The sequence below is a fragment of the Rousettus aegyptiacus genome, unplaced genomic scaffold (assembly GCF_014176215.1).
Source record: "Rousettus aegyptiacus isolate mRouAeg1 unplaced genomic scaffold, mRouAeg1.p scaffold_m13_p_9, whole genome shotgun sequence".
Lineage (NCBI taxonomy): Eukaryota > Metazoa > Chordata > Mammalia > Chiroptera > Pteropodidae > Rousettus > Rousettus aegyptiacus.
The window spans coordinates 45,976,973-46,002,298 of NW_023416312.1; the positions used below are offsets into that span (position 1 = coordinate 45,976,973).

Consider the following 25,326-nt stretch of genomic DNA (forward strand, 5'->3'; position numbering starts at 1 on the left):
AAAATAAATGTCTACAAAAATATTTCTATTTTTTATATTAATAAATCTAACCCATTACCAAAATTTATTTTTTAAAAAATCCCTTCACTCACCAAAAGTTTTCCATTCAGACAACTAGAATATTTTTGTTGTTGTTCTGAGAACTAGACTAAATTTTCTCATGGAAGTACTAAATATGACTCAATATCAGGTGACTCTTTATATAATTCCCAAAGATAAGGTTCAAAAAAGGTTTTTCGATCAACATAAATATATGAATATTTAAGGCATATAGATAAAACATTTAAATGTTTACTTACAGCATTTAATTCCTTGATTTATACATAGCTCAAATTATTACATGAAATGCTACTTTCAAATATTGTTTGTTTCTCCGCACTCTCATTTCTACACAACAACATTATTCAAAGTGAATCTTCACTGCATCTTCAACATCAATGTCCTTGTCATCACTAACAGCAATTTTTGAGTCATGTACACCATTAATCAGTATGTATAGTGTGGTGCTTAGCTGCTGGTAGGTGCTTAATAAATCTTAGTTTTATTATTTTAGCTAACTGAATATAATTTTCTAGAGTATATTATCCTCCTTTCTAAACTCTTTTGAGATATAACAGTTTCTGATTCCGCTGTTACATGGTATGATTCTTTCAGTAGGAATTTCATTTCAAGCTACGTGTACCATTTATATAAAATTAGAAGTTTTAAAAAAAAAGATCTGTCCCATAAAAACTGGTACACTCCGTGACATAACCAACTCCCTATACTATTCTTTATATGAGCTCTAAAAACTTTGCAATGATATACAAGTTGTAGTAGTAAGATTCTACCCATAGAAAAAAATTACTAAACTTGTATTTAATTTCTTTCCTTTTTCTTTTTACTGATTCTGTCAAGTGTCCTCTATAATTATGCAAAATCACAAATGACAGATCATTTCAAATGAATATATGGTCCCCAAATAGCGCCCCCCCCCAAAAAAAAATACTAACTAAAAGAGCAACTAGTAATATGGAAGATTTTATAAGAAATAAAATATATTTTCTGAAAGATTATTTTGGGGAAAAATCTTGCCTTTTTTTTGGGCATACAGAATAATTACAAAATGGTATCAAGTACATATAATTTATCCTTCAATTAATGTATCTGTATTTAAAAAGTGATATCTATATTTTGAAGGCATTGGAAAAATATTAGCTGAAATGGTGACTGCATAATTTTTGTTAAACAAATAAATAAATAAGAATAAGATATCAATCCTATATTACAGATGAAGTTTAGGGTTTTCTTCAATGTAAAGTTATTATGTGACACAAAATACAACCTTGCAGATTAAAAAGTCATATAAGAACTTTACCTGGTATTCCTTTAGCCAGGACAGTAGTCCCGAAAAGCTAAAACTGGCCCAGTTTCCTCCATAATAACTTCTCCTGTAACGATAAATAATAAGAGTAAAGAAAAGGGTATAAAAATCTAGTCACCAATCTTCATCAACAAACTACCCTGATCCTTCAACTCATATCATTTTCAATATTGCTACTTGAGTTCAAAAACACACATAATTGGGATGTTGAGATTAGAGGAAATAGTAGGCTGAAATAAATAGAAGTGGACCTCTCAGATCCTAAAGGTAACATTTCATTGTATAAGGAATTAAATCTCTTTGTATTATTAATAGTTTGATATGGGCATTGAGCAGATGACATGAAAAATTCTTACTCCTGGGTTAACAAAAATGACTGTGGATACTTGGTAGATCTCAAAGAAAGCCACTGGAAAAACTGCTCAGTTTTCTATAAGCATTTAAATATCCATTGCTACCACCACTACCACCAAACTCATCTCCCACAGCAATCAATCAATCAATCAATCAAATAAAAGTATGTGTGTATGTACACACACCTCATAACTGGCCACTCTAAATCTAGTGGTAGACCCTATGCTATTCTTAGCCTTCAAGGCCAAAAATCAATGTAGATCCTGGGACATAGTTTTTCATATCAAAACTTTGTGGTAAGTATCAAAAGAATGACATCCCCACTGATAACTGGGTGAACAAATTATTCTTCATTCCTCAGTCCTGTGAAGATTACTCTGTTTTACGGAACCCAGAGGTCTCCTAACTAGGATCAGAAACTTGTAGACACTGGACTTCTGATTAACATTCTTAAGTAGGATTTTTGGCAACCAGGGCTCTCTAATTCTATACTACATATTGGGCTTCCCAATCCTTGCAAAACTCTTCACATTTACTGATTCTTTGTATAAAGAGCCACAAAGTACACTCAATCCCATCTACAGCAGCATTCATTCTGGGGTGAGCAAGATTCTTGGTTTTATTTTTGTTTTCATTTTTGCTTCTCTGTATCTTTTTCTAATAAAATGAAAATCTACAAAAGTTCATTTTCCCCACAGCTTTATTGAAATACAACAATTATTTGCCCATATTGACATTGTACAAGTCAATGTTTCTAGTACCTCTCTTCTCTGTAACATATTTTTTACAATATCGTTGACTATTTTCCATATGCTACACTTTGTATCTCCATGTCCACTTTGTAACTCTCCATTTGTACTTCCTAATAATCCCTTTGCTCTTTTTTACTGTCCCCACCAACACCCCCTCCCATCTGTTTCCATTTTTTGTTGTTGTTGTTTTATTTCCTTTAGATTCCACGTAAAATCTAAGTAAAATCATGAGGTATTTGTCTTTCTCTGTCTGATTTCATTCAGCACAATACCCACTAGGTCCATTAAGGCAATATTTTTTGTCATCCCTTTTCTTTTAGTCTGTGTGTGTCTTTTAATCTGAAGTGAGTCTCTTGTAGGCAGGGGTCTTATTTTCTTATCCATTAAGCCACTCTATCTTTTGATTGGAGCACTTAATTATTCTCCATTTGAGGTACTTGTTGAAAGATATGTAGTTCTTACCATTCTTTATTTGCGTTTTTGATAGAAGACTTTTCTTCTTAAAGAAGACCTTCCAACAATTCCTTTAATACTGGCTTGGTATTCATGAATTCCTTTAGTTTTTGTGTTTGTTTGTTTTGTTTTGTTTTGTTTTTTAATGTGGGAAGCTATTTATTTGTCCTTTGACTCTAAATGATAGCTTTGTGGAATGTGATCTTGGTTGTAGATCCTGGGTTTTCATCTTGTCTAATATTTTGTGCCAGTCCCTTCAATCCCGTAGTTTCTTTTGAGAAATCAGCTGCCAGTCTCATGGGTGCTCCCTTGCAGATAACTGCTATTCTCTTGCTGCCTTTAAGATTCTTTGTATTTATCCTTTAGCATTCTAGTTTTGTCTCTTGTTGTGGGCCTCTTTGGGTTCATCCTTTTAGGGACGCCCTGAGCTTCCTGGTGTTGTATGTCTATTTCCTTCACTAGGTTAAGGAAGTTTTCCATCATTATTTCTTCAAATATATTTACCACTTCTTGTTTTCCCTCTTCAGGTACCCCTATGACACGGATGTTGTTGCCCTTAATTTTGTCTCATAAGTTCCTTAAATTATTATAATCTTGGTTACTTCTTGCCATTCTGATTGGGTGTCCTCGGCTTCCCCACCATCTATATTGGTGATTTGATCCCTTTCTTCATCCATTCAATTAATGCCCTCTAATATACTCATCGCAGATGTCTTCATTTCTGACTGGCTCCTTTTTATGATTTCCATTTCCATTTTTATGTTTTTTTATCTGTTAGTTCTGAGTTCATCTATGCTTCCTTTGATTTCATTGAGCATCTTTATAACCAGTGTTTTGAACTCTGAATCTGTTAGATTGCTTGACTCCATTTTTCCTGGAGCTCCATTCTGTTCTCTCATATGGTTTCTGCTTCTTTGCCTTCCCATTTTGGCTGCCTTTCTGTGTCTATTTCTATGTACTAAGGCAAAGTTCCCAAGTCTCCCAGTCTCAATAATGGAATTTTCTGTAGTAGGTGTCCAGTGGCACAGTCCCCAGAGGGGTTCAGCTGCAGGCCAAGTTTAGCCCCAGCCTGTGCCCCTCTGGGGCCACCTGTTAAGATGCAGCAAGCAATCCACCGATGCTGTGCTTACAGTTGCCTCAAGAGGCCATGCCAGAAACTGAGGCCAGTTGCCACCAGTGTGGGTTTGGGAGTTGCTCAGCAAGTGACATAGGACTTGCTGAGGATATACCTGCATGTGGCTTGGGTAAGGCTGAGAGATGAGGGAGGTAGTTTCAGGGAATATTCAGGGCAGAGTGACCCATTATCCAGTTTGATGTCTCAGCTATAGTAGTGCTGTATCTGCACATGGGGGACGGGGAGCTCACCAGAGGAACAGTGGATACTATCAGCACTTCTACCTCGGAGAGAGCCTCACCTCCGGCCCTTGTTCTGACAATTTGGCATACCCCTGTAAGTCCCGGGTGCCCCTGAGCAGTTGACCCAGTGCTAGTGCTCAGAGCAAGCAAGTCTGTCCCCATGAAAGTCCGGCCACTGACAAGGCCCCTTAAGTAGGAATGTTCACAGCTGCCATAGCCTCTGTCCTATTGTGAGCCTCTGTCACTCAGCCTTGTGTTCACCCCATCCTCCCTTCAACCATTGTAGGGTGATCAATTATTTCTCTCCCTAGTTGTAGGGCTTCTGTTCATCTAGACCCCAGCTGATTCTGCTTGTTGTTTTGCTCCGTGTTTCCATCACAACTTTGATGTGGTAGCAAGAGGCGACAAATGAAGCATCTATCATCTACACCACTTTGTCTGGTCTCCAAAAGATTTTTTAATTAAACAAAAACCAAATAAAATCTTTAATATGATATCCAAAATTACTCAACATAATGCTACTGTATATCCTCTCAAAATTCTGATATTATTTCTCCTCAACTGATGACATGGACCTGAAGAATAAAGTCAGATTTTAGGCTCAAATATTTTACCAATTATCATAAATATACTCTAACAACAATAAAAAAGGTTAAAATGACCACCTTTGAAAGTCGATCTATTAATATGAGATTACTACTTTACTTATAATCTGGTGGTTCTCCCAGGAATAATGCAAATTCATATATGGTCCAAAATCTCCAGTGAGCTTTGATATTTAGATAGACTTCCAGCTATTCTAACAATTCTAGATGGCCACCCCTTGCTAATATTTTGGTCAGGAGGCCTAGAAGGTGTAATCCCTTGGGTGAGAGAGAAGAGTGAGTGAAAGAATAGTGGGCAATAGCCAGTAGTATAGAGAAGCAAGAGGAGGAAAAAAAGAAAAATGTTAGAATTAGTGGTTTTCCCATAGTAATTTATATCCTCTCCTCACTTGCCTGAGAATAATATACTTCTGCCATCCCATCACATTTTCTAAATAACACTCAATGAAATTCAAACTAGAAAATAGCCTGAGTGTTGAAAAAAAAAATTACCCTGAAACCACTGTCTATATATTTTTTTGAGATTTTTAGATTTCTTTTAGCCACCATAAGGTCATAAGTGAGAGAAGTTCTGACTACTGGGTGAAAGCATCAAGATCTAAGTAAAATATTTTAATGGATACACCAATTTATAAGTAATAAATAGATATCAGGAATCTGACATTTGGGATAGACAAAGGTTTCTCAGACAGTACACAGAAAGTAATAAAAACTATTGATAAATTAGAAATTCATCAAAATGAAAAACATCTCCACAAAATATATCACATAAAAAATAAATGAGTTAGGCACAAACTAAAATAGTCACAAAACATATCTGGCAAAGGTCTGGTATCCAGGATATATAAAGAACTCTTTCAACTGAATAAGACAAATATTCAAATTTTAAAATGGACAAAGGATTTAAACAGATTTCACAAAGGAAGACATCTGATTAATGAACACAGGAAAAGGTGCTCAACATCATTAGTCATTAGGTAAGTATATATTAAAAATAAGCATTACAAATGAGTGTAATGAGATATGGCTACATATCCACCAGAAGTTAAAATTAAAAAGAATGACCATACCAGATGTTGGTGTAGATGGCAATAATGCTCCTAAATTTTGGTGAGAACGTAAAATGGTACAGTTTGAGAAAATGTTGGGCAGTTTCTTTCAAAACATATACATATCCTATGACCCAGTATTCCATTCCTAGGTATTGACACACAAGAAAAGCAATGTCCACAAAAGGCTTGTAAAAGTTTTTTTTAAGCATCTTTATTCATTAATGGCTCCAAACTGGTAACAATTTGAGTATGTATATCCACAGAATGGATACCATTCCCCAATGAAAAGGAATAAACTACTGATACATGCAACGACATAGATGAATCTCAAAAGCATTGTGCTAAGTGAAAGAAGCATTATGTTTTACCCACAGAGTATATTCCATTTACAAAAGTTCTAGAACAAGCTAAATTAATTAATCTATGGTGAAAAGTATCCCAAGAGTGGCTGCCTTTGAGGGTGGGAGTAAAGGCAGGACTTGCCTTTGAAGGGGCATGAGGGAACTTTCTGGAGTGATGACAATGTTCTCTATCTTGATAAAGTTCTCAGTTACACAAGTATATGCATTTGCTAAAACTTATTAAAGAGTACATAAAATCTGTACATTTCACTGGATGTAATATTATCTTGTAAAAATTTAAATAAATACTGAACCCTATTTACTGATATGCATGCTGAAGCATTCCAAACTAAAGGTACACATTTATTTTGAATACATTAAACAAAAAGATAAAAAGATGGACAGAAAAATGAATACATTGAAAGTTATGTAATAAAGCAAATACAGCAAAATGTTAATGGTAGAATCTAGGTAATAGATACATACAGGTGTTCACAATAAAATTTTCCCAATATTTGTCTGAAAATTAACATTAATAAAATGTTAGAAACCCAAAAATAATCCAACACATATTTTCAAACACTGACTATGATATGCCAATTTCCAAGGTATTCTCTGCTATTATCAAATGTCTAAAAACACGCTAAGAAGGGTCATTTTATTGTTTTTTTCAATTATTAAATGACCTGAGGCCAATTCATAGTCAAAATCTATTCTTCTCCCCTATACTTGGTCATATGGTCTTTGACAGAGCTAATTGTTCTAGTATTTTTCCATGCAGCTCCCATTTTCAACCTTTCCTGTTGATGCACTCCTAACATCAACATCTGACGATCTCATCCAATTGTGTATGTAAAAGGTGAAACGTGGTTTTCATTACTGTGGTCTTTGTGACAAAAGACGGTAACATAATCATTAATAAACTGACTATAAAACCAACATATGTTTTGACTAAATTTATTTTTGTATTCATAGGGTTCTAAATATGGTTTGTAATATTTAAGGAGAAAGCCAAAGACTTTAGGTATCAGAATCAATATGACAAAAAAGAAAAAAAATATTGAAATATTTTTATATTGAACAAAATCAATATATTCTAATAATAGACATTATTGCAATAGAAATAGTAAAACTTAAAGATCACCAAATATTTTCTTAAACTTTATCTTTACAGATGTAGCTTCAGAATTGACATTCAATATCAATTTATAAAATACTATTTCCACGGTCTTTAAAATGTTTCTGTAGGGAATAAAAAGGTTAGGTTACTGAATTTGTTTTAAAATCCCACAGATACAATTTATTTTAAGGATAAAGAACTTCCTGAGAAAAAAAGAGAAAAAAGGAAAATAGAACATTTTCTGCCAATTTTTTGTCACTACTGCCTTTGTACATCAACTAAAGGAAAAAGCAGTTTATGATGAAGGATGACATTTATCTCTATTGCCAGAAACACTATTTTACATGAGAAAAAAGGCTTCTATAAAACTAGCTCTTCGTGGAGCTAGAAAATGAGTATTCACAGTATTTAAACATACCATAAAAATAATGTCTAAAGCCCTTTAAAGTTTCATGATTGCAAAGTGATCTAAAATTTTCAGCTAAAATAGTAAAAATCACAAATGGGTACTTTTATTTTCAAAGGTAAAAAAGCCCAATAATCATAATAGTTTTCATTGTATGAAATGTTTACCTTAAAACTATAGAAAACAAGATTTTAATCTTCCTAAAGTTTCACAAAGCTTAATCAGAGTACTGCCTAAGTTTTTCCAGACACAGAAAGAAAATGAGTTACACAACTGTCTCCATTAAACTAGCCAATAAAACACAGAAAAACGTAGTGTTAAAATAGTAATCAGACTTCTCATCATTTACATAGTGTTTAATGCTAAAGCAGTACTACTTTGCTTAATGTCTACTAATAGAAAATACATTACTGATGGACCTAAAATAAAGTTGAACTGTATGAGAAGGCTGAGCTTTAAGCTCATTAATTAAAGCCTATTACTTAAATCATAACAATCTTCTTCTCCATTGTACATCATAATTAAAATTCAGTATTTAATATTCAGCAACAGCCATAGCTACGTGATGCTAAACTACATCCTGCACTGGGAAATGGGTTCTGTAAGCAAATACAAGAACACTGACAAAAGAGAGAGAGCTACTGACATTCAGGCACATTCATCTGGGAATCATTTTAATTATTAAGAAGTCCAAGAGTTGAAAACGTTTCGGGCAGGTAGCTGATGGGGTCCAAGTGTGTTCAATGGAAAAGGAAAATGGAATGGAAAGCTGCATAGCTCAGCCTCTAGACTCCCCTATTCTATTATTCACTGCCCTATAATTTTCCTAGTATAGTTGTAATACCACCTTTCACTGGTAGGATTTTTAATTTTCAAAATTGTTTTCACAACTATTTTCTCATGGATTCTTCCATAACAATGGAAGAATGGCAGAACTAATTGAAGCTCAGTTCTCCTGAACCTGTCTACTACAACATAAGCAATGTCAAACTTCTAAGCTGGCTTGTGTCATTTAGTGTCCATATATTATAATGGTAGCTGTGGTTCAATGAAGCCAAACAGTTAGATATTGAATAGTATCCCATCAATAGCATGGACTGTAAATAGATGTTTCAAGAAAGAAATGGTACAATGACAAAATAAACTTGAAAATGCTAGGTTTAAAGAGTTAAATCACTATCCAAAAATGATTTATAGCAGAGTTTCTCAGAAGCATTAAATATGTTAACATCGGTTCTCTCCAAGAGGGAACAAATTGCGTTGAACAATGAGCATACTTTTTTTGAAAAAAGCATTTGGATGATTAGAGTTCAACAGAACATATTCTGAGAAACGCTGACTTAATTCATTTTAAGGGTAAAGAGAAAAAGAGGATATTATGTCTGTTGAGCTTGTCATTTTCCATTCATTATCTCACTTAATCTTCAGAAGAATCCTGAGAGATGAGTGCTATAATTATCTCCATTTTAAAATTAGGGAGAAAAAAAACACTGTGAAATTGAGTATCTTGTTTAACTTACTAAGCTAGGATATGGCAAAACTTGGAATTAAGCCCAGTGCCTATCAGGCCCAAAGCCTATTCTCTTTCCCTTTATAACATTGTCTCCTATAATCTACAAGATTGGAATATTTAAAATTATAAACATAAGCATATAATATGAATCCTGGAATCTGATTTAGTAAAGGCAATGAACTCTAATTTTTGTTTTGCTTCTCCAATTCATCTGGATAATGAAAATGGGATCATAACTTCATAACTACAATTACTCTAATGACAGAGCTAAAGGGACTACTCATTTCTAGGACCTAAAATGCACCCAATTGTATTATATATCTCCTATTTAATGTGCACAAATATCTTTCTTTATATGATAGGAGTAGGAAAATAATAGTGTGCCACGTCTACTAATATCTATTTCCCAGCTAGTATTGACTACAATATACCATGCACATTAAGAAGGACTATTCCAATTAAGTTTGGTTGGAATACTACAAAGAATCATGACATGTTTCTGTCTTCCTGGTTGACAAATAATAGAACAGGCTAGAAAATACATTGAACTTGCTCCCTTTACAAATTCTCATTTACTAAAAGCTCCATATACCTGAAACACAAGAAGGTTGAGTTCCTTTCACCATCCCCTCATTCCAAGATCAAGGTGGGCTTCTTTGGTAGAGTATGCATGTGCAATTCCATTGTTACAGAGGAAAACCAAACCCTTGCTTGGTTTTAAGAGTGCCATGAGGCTACAGGAAGTTGCTCTGGCAATCAGATCAGTTTGCCAGAATTAAGTACCCACCAAGCTGTGCTCCCAATCCTTAGTTCTGGAGAGAGACCTTCTGTTTTATGAGTTATTAGTCATTCCACACTGGCCCACCCACTGAAATCCATTTTTAGACAACTAAGCCAGATAGATGAATAGGTAAATATACAAAGGTTGTCCTCAATTCTTTTCCTCTTATTATCTCATCTATTCCAACCGACTCAATTATCATTTCTCTGCTAATGAATGACTTACAAATTGGTATCTCCAAACTGGGCCTCTCTGGTGAGCTGCAGACTCATAGCTATTTCTGGGCTGAAAATACAAATCACAAGTCATCAGCTTATTTGACATCTCCCTCCACTAAATATTCCAGATTAACTTTAATCTCTACATGTCCAAGAGACGAATTTATTATTTGTCCCCCAATCCTAGCTTGTTTTTCCTCTTGATTTTCCCCCATTTCAATAAATACCGACACCATTCTTACAGCTGCTTATGCTAAAGATGCTCGAACTCACTCACCATTCTTTCCTCATGTGTCAATTCTAGATAATTTCTCAAACCCTTTTTCTATCGTTGCCATCCTTAACCACTGCTGCCTTATTTCAGGCCCTATCTCTTATCCCATTTATTCATTAGCCTCCTCAAAGGCTTCCCTGCCTCTATTTTCTTCCCCTTCCAACCCAACCTCCACGTTACTGTCACTGTGATCAGGTCTCAACAGATCACATTACACCATTCCCTGGCTTAAAGATATTTAATAACTCACTAATGCCTCTAGAGTCAAGTCCAAAATCCTCAGCATCACTACAAGACCCTTCGAAACTTAGTTCCAATTTAATATTCCAGCCTTATCTCTGGACGTTAGCCTTTTCTGCCATACATCAAATGCATCAGCCACTCAATATTGCCTGAGTGAGTCAAGTGCCTGTACGTCTCTCTGCTTTTATTAATGCTATTCCCTTATGCCCAAAATGCTATTCCATCGAAATACTAATGATGAAACTAGCCAAGCCAGTATCATCTTTATGAGGTCTTCAACTTTCCAATATATAAGCAGAACTGATTTCTGCTTCCATAGCTCTGCACATGTTTTCATAAGAGCTGTCATATTGTCTTGTAATCAGACTGCAGGAACATTTCCTCTGACTAGACGAGGAGCAATTTAAGGGCAAGGACAGTAGTTTGGTCATATTAGAATCCTTAATGCATGGTAATAATTAACAAAGAGAATGATGCATTGCTATTAATCAAGGCTTTAGGATCAGATGGACCTGGGTACAAATCCCAGCTGTGCCTCTTACTAGCTGCATGACTTCAGCCAATAACCTTACTTACAATGGCCACCCTTTAAAGCCTGTTCCTTTATCTGTAAAATAGGAATTAAAGCGCTTAAAGCAGTACCCAGCACATAGCAGCTTTGCCTCCTTGCCCTCCAAAGTATGGAAACGAGAGAACATACCCAAGATGTTTCTGGTGCCCTTTCACTGGCAATTACTAAAGTCAAAGGCCAGCCAGATATAGCTAGGTTGACTGACAACCCTGAGAAGGAAGAAGAGAGATAGATACAAGAATGGGGACACAGCTGAGGGAAGGACAGAAGTGACAGATTAAAAGATTGAGGGCTGCTGATCCTCTCTCCCTTTTTCTCATTCCTCTACTTCAGAGTAGTTGCAGTTCCTAAAATTTAACCCTCCCTTTGTCATGGAAAGGCAAATCAAACTCCATTTTCATTATTGGAAATAAAAGGAAACTAGAGTGACAGGAAAAAAGCTTTAAAGTTTATTGCTTTAAAAATCAATCTGCTTCCAGCTGTGAAGCTGACTGATATTCTTCAAAACCCCAAGAGGCTGGTACGGACAGTTGCCATTTCAAATAAAAACAAAACCAAAACAAGGAGAAAGAAAAATATAAGAGAAAAAGATTTTTATTTATTTTCATTTCAAAGGTAAAGAACGGTAAAGAAGTTGGTCAAGGGGAGGTAGGTAAAGGGAAGGAGATGTAGTGAAAAAATGCATATGTACATTCCATTATCTTTGTGTGTAGTTTTCTATGTTGCATGCAAGCTATCCTAATTCATTGAATAAAACAAGTCCCATTGAATAAAACAAGTCCCATTGAATAAAACAAGTCCCATTGAATAAAACAAGTCCCATTGAATAAAACAAGTCAAAGTTAGCAGCAATATCTATAGAGAAGCTGATGATCATGATTTCTGCCAAGAGCTGTCTCACTCAATCTAGCCTCTGTTTGAGCTCTATGGAAAAAAAAGTTCTCTTTATGCAAGAATTGTCATTTGCAAATGTGCCTTTCATACAGATTTCAGTAACCTAAAGATAAAATGGCATTTCCGTTTCAAAACCATAAAAATTCAAGTTGTTTCCAAGGACTTTTTTTCCGACTGTCCCCCAAAAGAAAGGAAGAACATATTCCTGATTATTCCAAGGTAAAAGCCTTTTAGTGAACCTGCTACATTTTATTGTCATATCTTTCCGGCAGTACCTCAACTTTTTACATGTACCCCACTGAGCCCTTGCAGTGATTCTTCAAGGAAGGTGGTGAACTAGACCCACTTTACAGTTGAGGAAAACAACACAAACCACATAACTAATGACTGACAGAGTCACAACTTGAATCTGGTCTCTTGACCATCAAGCCAGGGTTTGTTTTCCAACCCTACAGCCTGTCTTAGTGAAGGAGCACAGGCTTTGCAATCAAATGGACTTGAGTTTAAAATTTTGGTTCTTCTCCTTAATAGACATGTGACGCTTGACAAGTTATTTCAATTCTCTGAGTTTGTTTTCTCACCTGCAAAAGGAGGGAAATTACACTTTTTTTGAGAGAATGGTAATAAGTTAATATTTGTAAAGTATCTAATACAGTACCAAGCAAATATTCAGTAAATGATATAACTATTATATCACATTGTCTATAATAGCATACAGATATTAAATAGTTATTAAAAACCTATTCTTAGATACTAGAATAGGTTAAACAAATGAAAATTACTTCCACACATAAATTAGTGCCACAAACATCATGAAATCTGTCCTTAATATGGGAGGATATGGAAAGGAGAAAACGAGGGAAACATTTGACTTCTTGATACTTTATATACATTTTTCTCACCCTTACAGATGATCACTGTTTTCTTTTATTTAAATAATAGAAGTTAAAAATTAAAAACTTCTACATGAGATTACATTTTCTTTTATTTCCCTATCCCTTTATGGTAGTCTTGAATCTAAAACCTTTTAAATATTTACCTTTGAGCTACCTTAGTCACATATGTGCGAGTATTTCAGTATAAAAGAAAGAGTTGTGCCATTTTACTTTTGCCTTAAAACATAAACAGACCTCAATTTCCACAGACTAAAAGCTACTAAAAAGAACTTCACAGTAGGAGTAGCTGTTGAATCAATACTGGTTTCTTTTTTTCAGAAGCTAATAATCATTGAACATCTACACAGAGCATGTGTGTTCTTTCATTACAGAAGCAGGGCATCGCACTTAAATTTTTCATATGCAGAGTTAATTTTCAGGGCAGAAAAATGTCATAAAATTGATATGACAGACTACTGCACATGCAATTTTTGAGGTGACTCAATGAGGTAGAGCTTCATTAAGCCACACATACACACACACAAAAACTAGATTAAGAAACCAAGTAACTCCTTTTATAAAAGGAAAATGATGCTAGCTCTCAAAATTCTATCTTCATAGTCTCATATCCATGGTAATAAGTCAGTAAGAAGTTATTGTAAACACTCTCATTCATGCCGGCCTACCACCAAATCTAAATTATGCCCTGGTTACTCTCTTATAACACTACCCTTTTTTCCTTCAGAAGCATAATTTATAATTTATGTATGTTTAATGCCAATAACCCTTAGAGTCCAGGGTCATCATGAAGGCGGGATTCATGGTCTGTTTTGTTGTTCACCTCTTGATACTCAGGGACAAGCAAAGCCCTTTATGTCATTTGGTTTTTACTACTAGTTTCTATTTATAATGTATATATTTCTTGAGAAGTCAAAATTCTTGCCAAATTTTAGTGTCTCCCATCTCAAAGACAAAACATAATGAACAATAACGTGGTAAAGAAAAATGGATTTTTCAAAATAATGTCAAGTCGATGGTGAAGAAAGTGAGCCCAGAAAGCACCATGAGAAATGATGATCAGCCAGGGGATTCTGGGAAAAAACGGCATAGATGATAGAGGCTTTGTTCATCCCCCTTGAGACCAAATCAAAGTTGTGACAAAAACATGGAGCAAACAGCAAGCAAAGTCGCCAGGGATCTAGACAAACAGAAGCACTACAACTAGGGACAGAAATAATCAATCTGCAACGGTAACAGGTAGGAGGGGGCGAAGATATGAGGCCGCCCAGTACCTTGTGGCTGAGTGGGACAGAAGCTGCTGCAGTTGCAGTTGGCGGCTGAAGATGCCCCTTAAAGGGGCCCTGTCAGCAACTGGACTTTCACAGAGACAGACTTGCTCGCTCTGAGCATCAACCAGCACTGGGTCGGCTCCACGGGGGGTACCAGGGACTTACAGGGGTACTCTGAGATGTCAGAGTGAGCGCTGGAGATGAGGCTTTCTCCTTGGCAGAGGTGCCTGTGGTATCTACTGTCCCTCTGTTGAGTCCTCCCCACCTCCCAGTGCACGTATACTCAGTGCCACCATAGACGAGATGTCAAAAAACTGAGTTAACAGAGGTTGCTCCACCTAGAAGATTCCCTGAAACTCCACCTCCATCAATCCATGGCCTTACCCAAGCCATATTCAGTTGTGTCCTTTGCAAGTCCAGTGCTCCTTGCTGAGTAGCTCCAAAACCCACACTGGTGGCAGCTGGCTTTGGTTTCTGACATGGCCTTTTGAGGAAACTATAAGCACAGCAACTGTGGTTTGCTTTCTGAATCTTAACAGGTGACCCCAGAGGGGCACAGACTGGGGCTAAACTTGGCCTGCAGCTGAACCCCTCTAGGGACTGTGCCACTGGACACCTACTACACAAAGCCACGCTAATAACACTGGGAGACTTAGGAGTATTGCTTAGTAAATAGAAACAGACACAGAAAGGCAGCCAAAATGGGAAGGCAAAGAAGCAGAAACCATATGAGAGAACAGAACAGAGATCCAGGAAAAATGGAGTCAAGCAATCTAAGAGATTCAGAGTTCAAAACACTGGTTATAAAGATGCTCAATGAACTATGGGAAGTGTAGATGAATTCAATGAAAAATTTAACAAAGAGATAAAAAATATAAAAATGGAAATGTAAATTATAAAAGGGAATCAGTCATAAATGAAGAATATGTTCTCTGAGATGAAGAGGATATTAGAGGGAATAAACAATGGATAAAGAAGAGGCTCGAACTACTAATACAAAGGATGGGGAAGCCAAGGACACTCAATCAGAATGGCAAGAAAAAAGAAGCCAAGATTATAATAAAATTTAAGGAGCCTATGGGACAAAATTAAAAGTAAAAATATCTGTGCCATAGGGATACTTGAAGGAAAACAAGAAGTTGAAGAGTTTTTTGAAGAAATAATGATGGAAAACTTCCCTCACCTGGGGAAGTAAATACACATGCAACCTCAGAAAGCTCAGAGAGTCCCCAAAAAGATGAACCCAGAGCCCCACACCAAGACATATCATAATTAAAATGTCAAAGGTTAAATACAAAGAAAGAATCTTAAAAGCCACAAGAGAAAAGCAGTGAATTACCTATAAGGGAGCACCCATAAGACTAGCAGCTGATTTCTCAAAAGAAACTATGGAGGACAGAAGGGCTTGGCACAAAATATTCAACATGATGAAAACTCAGGATCTACAACCAAATTACTTTATCCAGCAAAGCTATCATTCAGAGTCGAAGGACAGGTAAAGAGCTTCCCAGGCAAGAAAACGCTAAAGGAGTTCACCACCAAGTCAGTATCACAGGAAATGTTGGAGGACTTAAGAAAAAAAAAATGTACCAAAAATATCAATAAAGAATGGTAATGACTACATCTCTAGCAACAAGTACCTCAAATGGAAAAGAATTAAGTGCTCCAACCAAAAGGTAGAGTGGCTGAATGGGTAAGAAAACAAGACCCCTACATATGCTGCCTACAAGAGAGTCACTTCAGATTAAAAGACACACACAGACTAAAAGGAAGAGGATGGAAACAGTTATTGCCTTGATGGACCTAGAGGGCATTTTGCTGAATGAAATAAGTCAAATTAACACAAATATCACATGATTTCACATACATGTGGAATCTAAAGAACAAATATAAACGACAACAAAAAAGGAAATAAACTCATAGATAGAATATTTTGAGGGCTGCTAGATGGAAGGGGGTTCGAGGAAGATGGTGAAAAAGGGCAAAGGGTTTAAGAACTACAAATGGAGAGTTACGAAGTGGACATGGAGATATAATGTGTAGCATAGGAAAATAGTTAATAATGTAATAAACATGTAAGCGGGAAGAGAGGTACTAGATTTAGTGGGGTGATCACTTTGTGAGTTACAGATCTCAAATCACTATGCTGTACAACTGAAACGAATATATTATTGTATGCCAACTACAATGGAAAAAACTCATGGAATTATACAGTGTAAATACGAGCAACGGTCTTTTTCAATATCTGAGGAAAAAAAAGAAATGGTTAGTCATAGCTTTACAGCTCTCAAGAAATTCAATGAGATGAATTTTCTCAATACAATTCTACATGATCTTATTTCATCTTGATCAGCTATTTATCTGCAAAAATAAAAACCCTTAGGTTTTCATTGTTCTTCCACCAGTAGTACCACAACATCATATTACTAAATAATATTCTTAAACGTGAAATGAACAAATATATAGATGCGATGATGATACAATGTTAAGGGCATATTTTCGCCTCACCAATTCTTTTTATTCTTTCACCCATACATTTATCTTTCTCTCATGAACTATCTTTAAGTCCTCCAGATAGACTATACCATACTAACAGTACTTGTATAAGAGTAGTATGTGGAACAAATGATATGCATATTTTAATGTATATATGTATATATCGATATAGTATATAGACATATGCATTGCTTGAGTTTTTATGACAAGCATATGTTTATACTAGGGGAAAAAAGACTTTTTATTACACACAAAAAAAATAACCTCCAGAGACAAAATAACTGTTTACTTCTCTGCATCACAATTCTTAAAAAGATTCCTAGATATACTTCCTAAAAAGAAAAAAAAAATTACCAGCATTATATGAGGGTTCCTTTTTCACCACAACATCTCCAACACTTGTTATTATTTGTCCTGTTGGTCAGACAGCCATTTTAACAGGTGTGAGAAGGTATCTCATTGTGATTTGGATTTGCATCTCCCTGACAGCTAGTGAAGTTGAGCATCTTTTCATGTCTGTTGGTCATCTGTATATCTTCTTGGGAGAAGTGTCTATTCAGGTCCTCTGCCCATTTTTTAATTGGATTGTTTGTTTGTTTGTTTGTTTGTTTTATTGTTGAGTTGTATGAGTTCTTTACATATTTGGGAAATTAGGCCCTCATGCACTGATGGTAGGAATGGGAATTGATACAGCCACTATGGGAAACAATTTAGAGGCTACCCAAAAAACTGAGAATAGAATTACTATATGACCCAGCAATCCCTCTTCTGGGAATTTACCCAAAAAATGTGAAAACATTTATCCACAAAGATATAAGCACCCCAATGTTCATAGCGGCATTGTTTACAGTGGCCAAGACACAAAAACAACCCACGTATCCATTGGCAGATTGGATAAAGAAAATGTAGTGTATATATATGCAATGAAATATTACTCAGCCATAAGATGAAATACTGCTATTTGCAACGACATGAATAGATCTTGAGATTATCGTGTTAAGCGAAGAAGGTCAGACAGAAAAAGTTGAGAACCATATGATTTCACTCATGTGGGATATGAAACTGAAAGTAACAAACAAATATGACAAACAATTAGAGATATATGGACAGTGGATCAGTGGTTACCAGAGGGAAGGCAGGGAGGGGGAATGTAGAGAGAGGTAAAGGGGGTCAAATATTTGGTTGCAGAAGGAAATTTAACTTTGGGTGGTGAACATGTAAAGTGATATACATACATATGACACATTATTGAATCGTACACTTGAAACCTAACTGATTTTATTAACCAATGTCCCCCCCAACAATTTTAATAAAAATAGATAAGTAAGTAAGTAAGTAAGTAAGTAAGTAAATAAATAAATAAAATGATGTTTTTAAAGAAAAAATGTTTTATAGCTTTACTAATTTTTGGTCTAATTTTTTTTTTAATGCTGAGAGAATTAAAATTTCTAAATTTGAAAAAAAGATTCATTTGTCAGACCAAAGAGAAATCTAGACCAGAAACCGATAGACATGGACTAGTGACATCAGTTCATAACCCTGCACAAGATAATACTATTTAGATTAACATACTACTTTGGTCAAATTATTTAAAAGTATAATGTTTTCAACTTTAGAAATAGTAATATGGTTATTTTATAAGATTAAAGCATCAACAGTTATATATATGACATTCATTTAGGCCCACATCAGAAATCCACTAAATTCTTTATATAATGAGACTTTAATACCTCAGACCTGAGTACTTTCTTTTTCAAAAACTCTTAAAAATAATGAATTTAAATGAATTTAGTGAGGTAACATCATTGTTTTCAATTTATTTAGTTTATTTTCTCTCTCTGCCTTAAGCAGTTATAGTAGAAAGTGAAGACTGATAGGAAAAAATAATAAAACCAAACAATGACTTATATGATTAGGAGAAAAGATCAACTGAGACTGTGTAGACAATTATTGGTAAAAGTAGATTGGGTTCAATTATAAACTTCTGGTCTTGTTGCACACCCTTTTAGTAACTTCAAGTTTAAAGTAAATGCCAATCTCTACATTTTGAATTGCAAATGGCTTTTCTAAATCGCAACATCTATTCTTGAAATTTCACATGTCAACAGCTCATTAATACCTCAGTAAATGTAGTTCTCTGTAAAGAACGACAGATTTTACATTTATTGAGACAAATACCTGGCATACAAAAATTTAGCTCCTTCAATTACAATTTGGCAGAAGTTAACTTTAATTTAAAAATCTGTTTACAGAAATTTATGACAACACAACAATGAAGTGATCATTTTGAATAAGATTAGCTGATGTTGATAGTGATGATGCTTGGATAGTACTTACGAATCAACAGAGACTGTCCTTAGCATTTTCTAATAGGCCACCTCAGAACCATCTACCATCATCACTTAAATGGTATATAATTGTAAACAGTTGCATAAGATTAAAGTGCTAACTTGATCTTCACAAAGTCATGAATGTAATACATATATATAAAACAAAGTGTATTTTTGTCTACTGTTATTCATATAGTTTTTGTCTCATTTAATATTTAATGTTTTAATGTAAGAAAGACTTTAATCAAAATAAAATAATACAATAGTTTGTTAAGATGAAATTATCGGTGCGGGTCACTTCTAATGGCTAACTACATAAACCTTCCAGTAAAAAAAGTGAATTTTACCTAATTCCTTACCATTATACTTAGTTTTATCAAGGCACTGAAGATATGAAAGCTCAATAAATCAAACTGGCTTTATGACAGTTTAGAGAAAAAGAAAAATATGTTAAGGCCGTTTTACAAATATACAAACAAACATGGTAAAAATTTGGGACAATACTTTTTTTTTTTATCCAAAATACCAGACATATATAAATGAAATCCATATGCATATAGATGTCCACCTTTTATTTATATCAGGAAGTTGGAAACACCTTAAAATAGAGCAATAGAGAACAGGTTAATATAAATTGTGTGTCTGAACAAAAAAACAATGTACAGCCCATTACAACTGAAAAATCATATTTTTCATATGTTAAAGTGTTAAGTAAAAATAAAAAAGTACATCTTCTGTAAGAAAACGTATGTACCTACAGCAGAAACTATTACTTGTCCACCAAAATTTCCCCTTCCTCCCCAGCTGGGAATAGATATGCGGCCATCAAGCTAGAGATGGGTTTCATGCCTCCATACAACTATTTGTGGACATATGACTAAGTTTTTTCCAGGGGACATAAGCAGAAGTGATATACGCTGTTCCAAGCCCAGGCCTTAAAATGAGAAAGATCTATTCACACTCTACCTCCTTCCTAGAAGCTGAAACTTGGCAAACCTGTGACCCAGTTTAGACCATGCAAACAAGAAATACCCTGCCACATGCTAAAGAAACTAGAAGGAAGGAGCCTGAGTCTTCTTGGAACTCTTATTTGGTTTAATCACAAACTATTTTTAGTAACTGTTCTTGAGCCACTGTATTTTGGGTCTCTTTATTACGGCCCCTTATTCTTTCATTCTAAGTAACGTAGTATGACATAGAAAAAGGTCATAACTAATGTTCATGACATATATAAAACGACAGCAGTATACCTTCTTTTGACTTAATGATATAGTGTACATATATTTTGTAATAAAAAAAAACTTAAGCAGGATTTTAATAAATTTTACAATATAAATCATTATTTCTTCTCTGATCCTAACTTTGCCATCTTCACTTAATACAGAAGATAGCTACTGTACAGAATAGTTAAAGAAGTATATATTTATATGAGCTAAAAATATGATCTATGGCAGGGGTCGACAAACTTTTCCTGTAAAGGGCTTGATAGTAAATATTTTAGATCTGGTCTCTGTCACAACTGCTCAACTTGCCACTGTACAACAAAAGCAGACATAGATAATATATAAATGAATGAGCATGGCTGTATCGCAATACAACTTCATTCACAAAAAGAGGCACCTGGCCTGTGGACCATAGTTTGTCAACCACTGTCTGGTCTGGAGTATAATTCTGACTGTAACATATTACATAGTTTAAGAAAAGTAATAGTGAGTAGCTTTCATTCGCCATGACTGAAAAAATATTTTTTAAAAAATGGAAAAACTTAAAAACAAACCGAACATGTTTTATGGAAACTTTATCCTTCAAAAGACAAAAAGCAAGCTCTCCCAAACTCTGCATTATCAACAACTGGAATTTATAAAAATGTCTATGCACAGATGGTGCTCTGCTAGGTGACAGAAACAAGGTTCTTCATATGCCAAGATGAAGCTAGGATATGTGCTGTTATTGTCCCAGCGATGGTGATGAATTGCAAGAGTTAATTTACTTTATCTCAAACCTCCCATATGGGAGAAGGCCTAGTTATATTTTCTGACCACCATCATGGAATGATGGAAGGTCCTGACTTGTTCACATTCATATACTCTTACATTGAGCCATTTACCCCAAAATTTATTTACTGAGCACCTATGTACCAAGCATCTCAAAGCAGATGAAGTATACACTAATACAAAACTTCTCATTATGTCCTTTGAAGCAGTTTTCATGGCTTAAGATAAAGCTTATGCCAGAGATGGCTTACAGTAGTCCTCCATAAGGACAAAATGATAAAATTACATGTGTACTCTCAAAAATCTGGTAAATTTTGCATCTTATTCCATTATATTCCATTTTTAGATAATATTTTTAAATGTTTACATATGCACAGGTAGACAAATACAGAAATACAGATGTGTATGTAGAGCTTAATGTACATAAATATATTATCTAGCCCCATCTACTGAGAGAGCCTTGAAGAAATAACACTGCAGTGGAATGAGTACACCTGGTACTCAGCACTTGGTTTCTAAATACCATTTGCAAACACATGGAGAGAGGGCTCCTGGATAAGGGGTTGATCCTAGGGCTACAGAGAGGAAATACAAAATGAATCTGGAACATTTTGTAGTGTTGGAAAGTAAGAAAGTGATCAAACAAGAACGGGACATTTCACAGAGACATAAGAACATCCTAAAAAGAACTCACAATCATCAAAGCTGGAACAATATGAGCAACAAAATAAACAATGGAAAATTAGATTACAACCCACAAGATAAAATAAATATCCAAGAACCCATACTGATATAAATAACTAAATAAATGAATGGGGGAGATGAAAAAGTTCTTCTTTACAGAAGAACTGCAAAAAAATAAATAAAGGTGGAAGGAAGAAGAAAATTTAAAAATCACCATTAGGCAAACATCAGTGTACCTTGGAGAAGATAATTTGAGACTATTAACAACTAAATGCAATGTAGGATCCTGAACCAGATTCTGAAACAGGAAAAGAATATAAATGAAAAAAATTAGTTAAATACAAATTGGGTCTATAGTTTGGTGGTTAGTATTCCACCGATATTAATTTCTGAGTTTTGTCATTATACTATGGTTACATAAGATATTAGCATTAGGGAAAGATGAATAAAGTATATACAGAAACTTTCTGTACTAATTTTATAACTTTACTGTAAGTCTAAAATTTGTTCAAAAGATTTTTGTTTTAATGCATTTAATGCATTATAATACTTATAAATTTACATTACAGGCAGTTGCTCCACTGTTTATCCTTGGACTTCATATTCTAACACCACCCATGGACTGCTAGAATACCACTGTAGGTTGACAAGCATTGTTCTAACCCATTCAAGAGAACTTAATTGAGAAATAAGCAAAAATAGAAGGTAATGATTTTGTACTGTATTTACAAATTAGAATTAGTTGGAGTAATTCAAGTCATCAGCAACAATGAAGTTAATGTGGTATATTTCAAAAAGAAATGTTTGGAATAGGAGGATGTCTGGTCAAGATGGTGGAGTGGTAAATACTGTGCTTGCTTCCTCTCATGACCACATCCAAATTACAAGTAAACTGCAGAACAACTGTCATTGAGAATCACCTAAAGTCTAGCTGAAGAGAAAATCCGAAACCAAGGATATACAGAAGAAGCTACCTCAAGACTGATAGGAGGGGCAGAGACATGGAGTAGGCTGGTCCTACAGCTGCATGTAGCAGTTAAAGATCAGGAGCAACATCTTGGCTGCCGGAGGTCCTCCCTGAGGAGTGAGGGGTCCCAAACCTAGCCTGGGGTTCCAATGCTGAGAAGGTAAATTTCTACGACTTATTGCTGTGAAAACCAGCATAGATTGTAAATGAGTAAGACCAAAGGCGGCTGGACCCTCTTATGGGGCCTGTGCACAGATTTACTTGCCGATGGACTCACTTGCTCTCAACTCCAATGCTAGGACAGCTACTCTAAAAGTGCCAGGGACATATGAGGAGGAACTGAGTTGTCTGGCTTGAGAGTAAGGGTTGAGGGGCAGCTTTCTCCCAGAAAGAAGTGCTGGTAGAAGCCACTGTTTCTTTATTGAGTCCTCCCAATTCCAGGCATACAGATGCAGGCAGCTGCCATATCTGAGTCTCCATCAACCTGGCTAAGGCTGGTCACCCCACTCTGGTAATTACTTGAAAACTACGGCCCTCCCAACTTGCTGGCCCACACAAGGCACTTCCAGAAGCTCTTCCATACAAATGTCCTGTCTTGGCTCATGCTGTGAACTTTCCTAAAATCTCTCAAAGTTTCACAAAACCCTAACAAGCAGCATCTGTCCTCAGGATACCCTGTACCTCTTGATGAGCAGTTCCAAGCCCAGCACTAGTAGCAGGCAGCCTCTGCTTGTGGCTTAGCCTCTCTAGGCACCATTAAGCTTAGTGTGGGTGGCGGCCATCTGCAAATTGGTGGCTCATGCTGTGTGGCACTGGGAAGGGCACAGGCTTAGGCTGAACTTGGCCTGCAATAAGGCCCCTCCCAGGAGGCCCCAGGGCCAACACTCTTGGTGGCTGACTTCAGACCAAGCTGGAGGAATACCCGGGGTTGCATCTGAGGCCAACACACCCACAGGGCAGCCTGGGTAGGCATCAGAGTCCGGCTAAAGCAAACCCTGCTCTGTTGAGCCAGTCCCCCACCAGCCAGTCCTCACAACCAATCAACCTAGGTGTCAATTCCTCCCACTGGTGAGCAAATAGCAACCAAGGCTCAATATAAGAGGAGGGCATACATGATCCATTCAAGGGACATATCTTTGAGCACCCAGCTCAGGTGACCAAGGGAAACTGTACCACTGCGCCCCACAGAACACCTACTACATAAGGTCACTCTATTAAGACCAGGAGACATAGCAGCCCTACCTAATACATAAAACCAAACACAAGTAGGCAGCTAAAATGGGAAAACAAAGAAACATGTCCCAAATGAAAGAACAGAAGAAAGCTCCATAAAAAGAACCAAACAAAATGGAGACAATCTACCAGATGCAGAGTTCAAAACATCAGTTATTAAGATGCTCAATGAACTTAGAAGAGTAAATGAACTCAGTGAGAACTTTAACAAAGAGATACAAAACACAAAAGAGAGGTAGAAAACATCACAAAGAACCAGTCAGAAATAAAGAATATAATAAATGGAATGAAGAATATATTAGAGGGAATCAAGAGTAGAGTAGATGAAGCAAAGGACTAAATCAGTGATTTAGAACAGTGGCCCCCAACTTTTTGGCACCAGAGACCAGTGCTCCTATGAGAATCTAATGCCTGATGATCTGAGGTGGAGCTGAGGTGGTGATGCTAGTGCTGAGGGGTGACTGCAATATAGATGAAGCTTCGCTCACTCACCCACTATTCACATGCTGCTGTGAGGCCAGGCCCCAGTCCACGGACCAGGAGATTGAGAGTCCTGATTTAAAAGGTAGCAGAAAACACCCAATCAGAACAGCAAAAAGAACAAAGAATCTAAATAAATGAGGATACTTTAAGGAGCCTCTGGGACAAAATCAAGTATACCAACATTTATATCATAGGGGTACCAGATGGAGAAGAGAGACAGCAAGGAGTTGAAAACCTATCTGAAGAAATAATGATGGAAAACTTCCATAACCTGGTGAAGGAAGTAGACATACAAGCCCGGGAAGTGCAAAGTCCCAAACAAGATGAACCCAAAGAGGCCCATGCCAAGACACATCATAATTAAAATGTCAAAGGTTAAAGACAAAGAGAGAATCTTAAAAGCAGCAAGAAAAACGCAGTCAGTTACCTACAAGGGAGCTCCCGTAAGACTGTCAGCTGATTTCTCAAAAGAAACTTTGCGGGCCAAAAGGGATTGGCAGGAAATATTCAAAGGGATGAAAAGCAAGGGCCTACAACCAAGATTACCCAGCAAAGCTACCATGTAGAACAAGACAGAAAAAGAGCTTCTTAGACAACAAAAAGCTAAAGGAGTTCATCACCACCAAACCAATGTTAAAGGAAATGTTAAAGAGACTTTTTTAAAGAGAAGAAAAAGATC

General features: G+C 35.9%; 1 protein-coding gene across 4 annotated transcripts in view; it reads right to left on the reverse strand.

The window, feature by feature from the left end:
* Positions 1–25,326, reverse strand: part of CHM (CHM Rab escort protein) — a 190,979-nt gene that overhangs the window by 130,132 nt on the left and 35,521 nt on the right. For 3 of the 4 annotated variants that reach the window (XM_016129964.2, XM_036226400.1, XM_036226401.1), the window contains one exon: positions 1,358–1,430. In XM_016129964.2, coding sequence (XP_015985450.1) covers positions 1,358–1,430 — 73 coding nt within the window. Of the gene's footprint in view, positions 1–1,357; positions 1,431–10,321; positions 10,382–25,326 lie in introns of all 4 variants that reach the window. The other variant, XM_016129961.2, reaches the window with a different exon arrangement.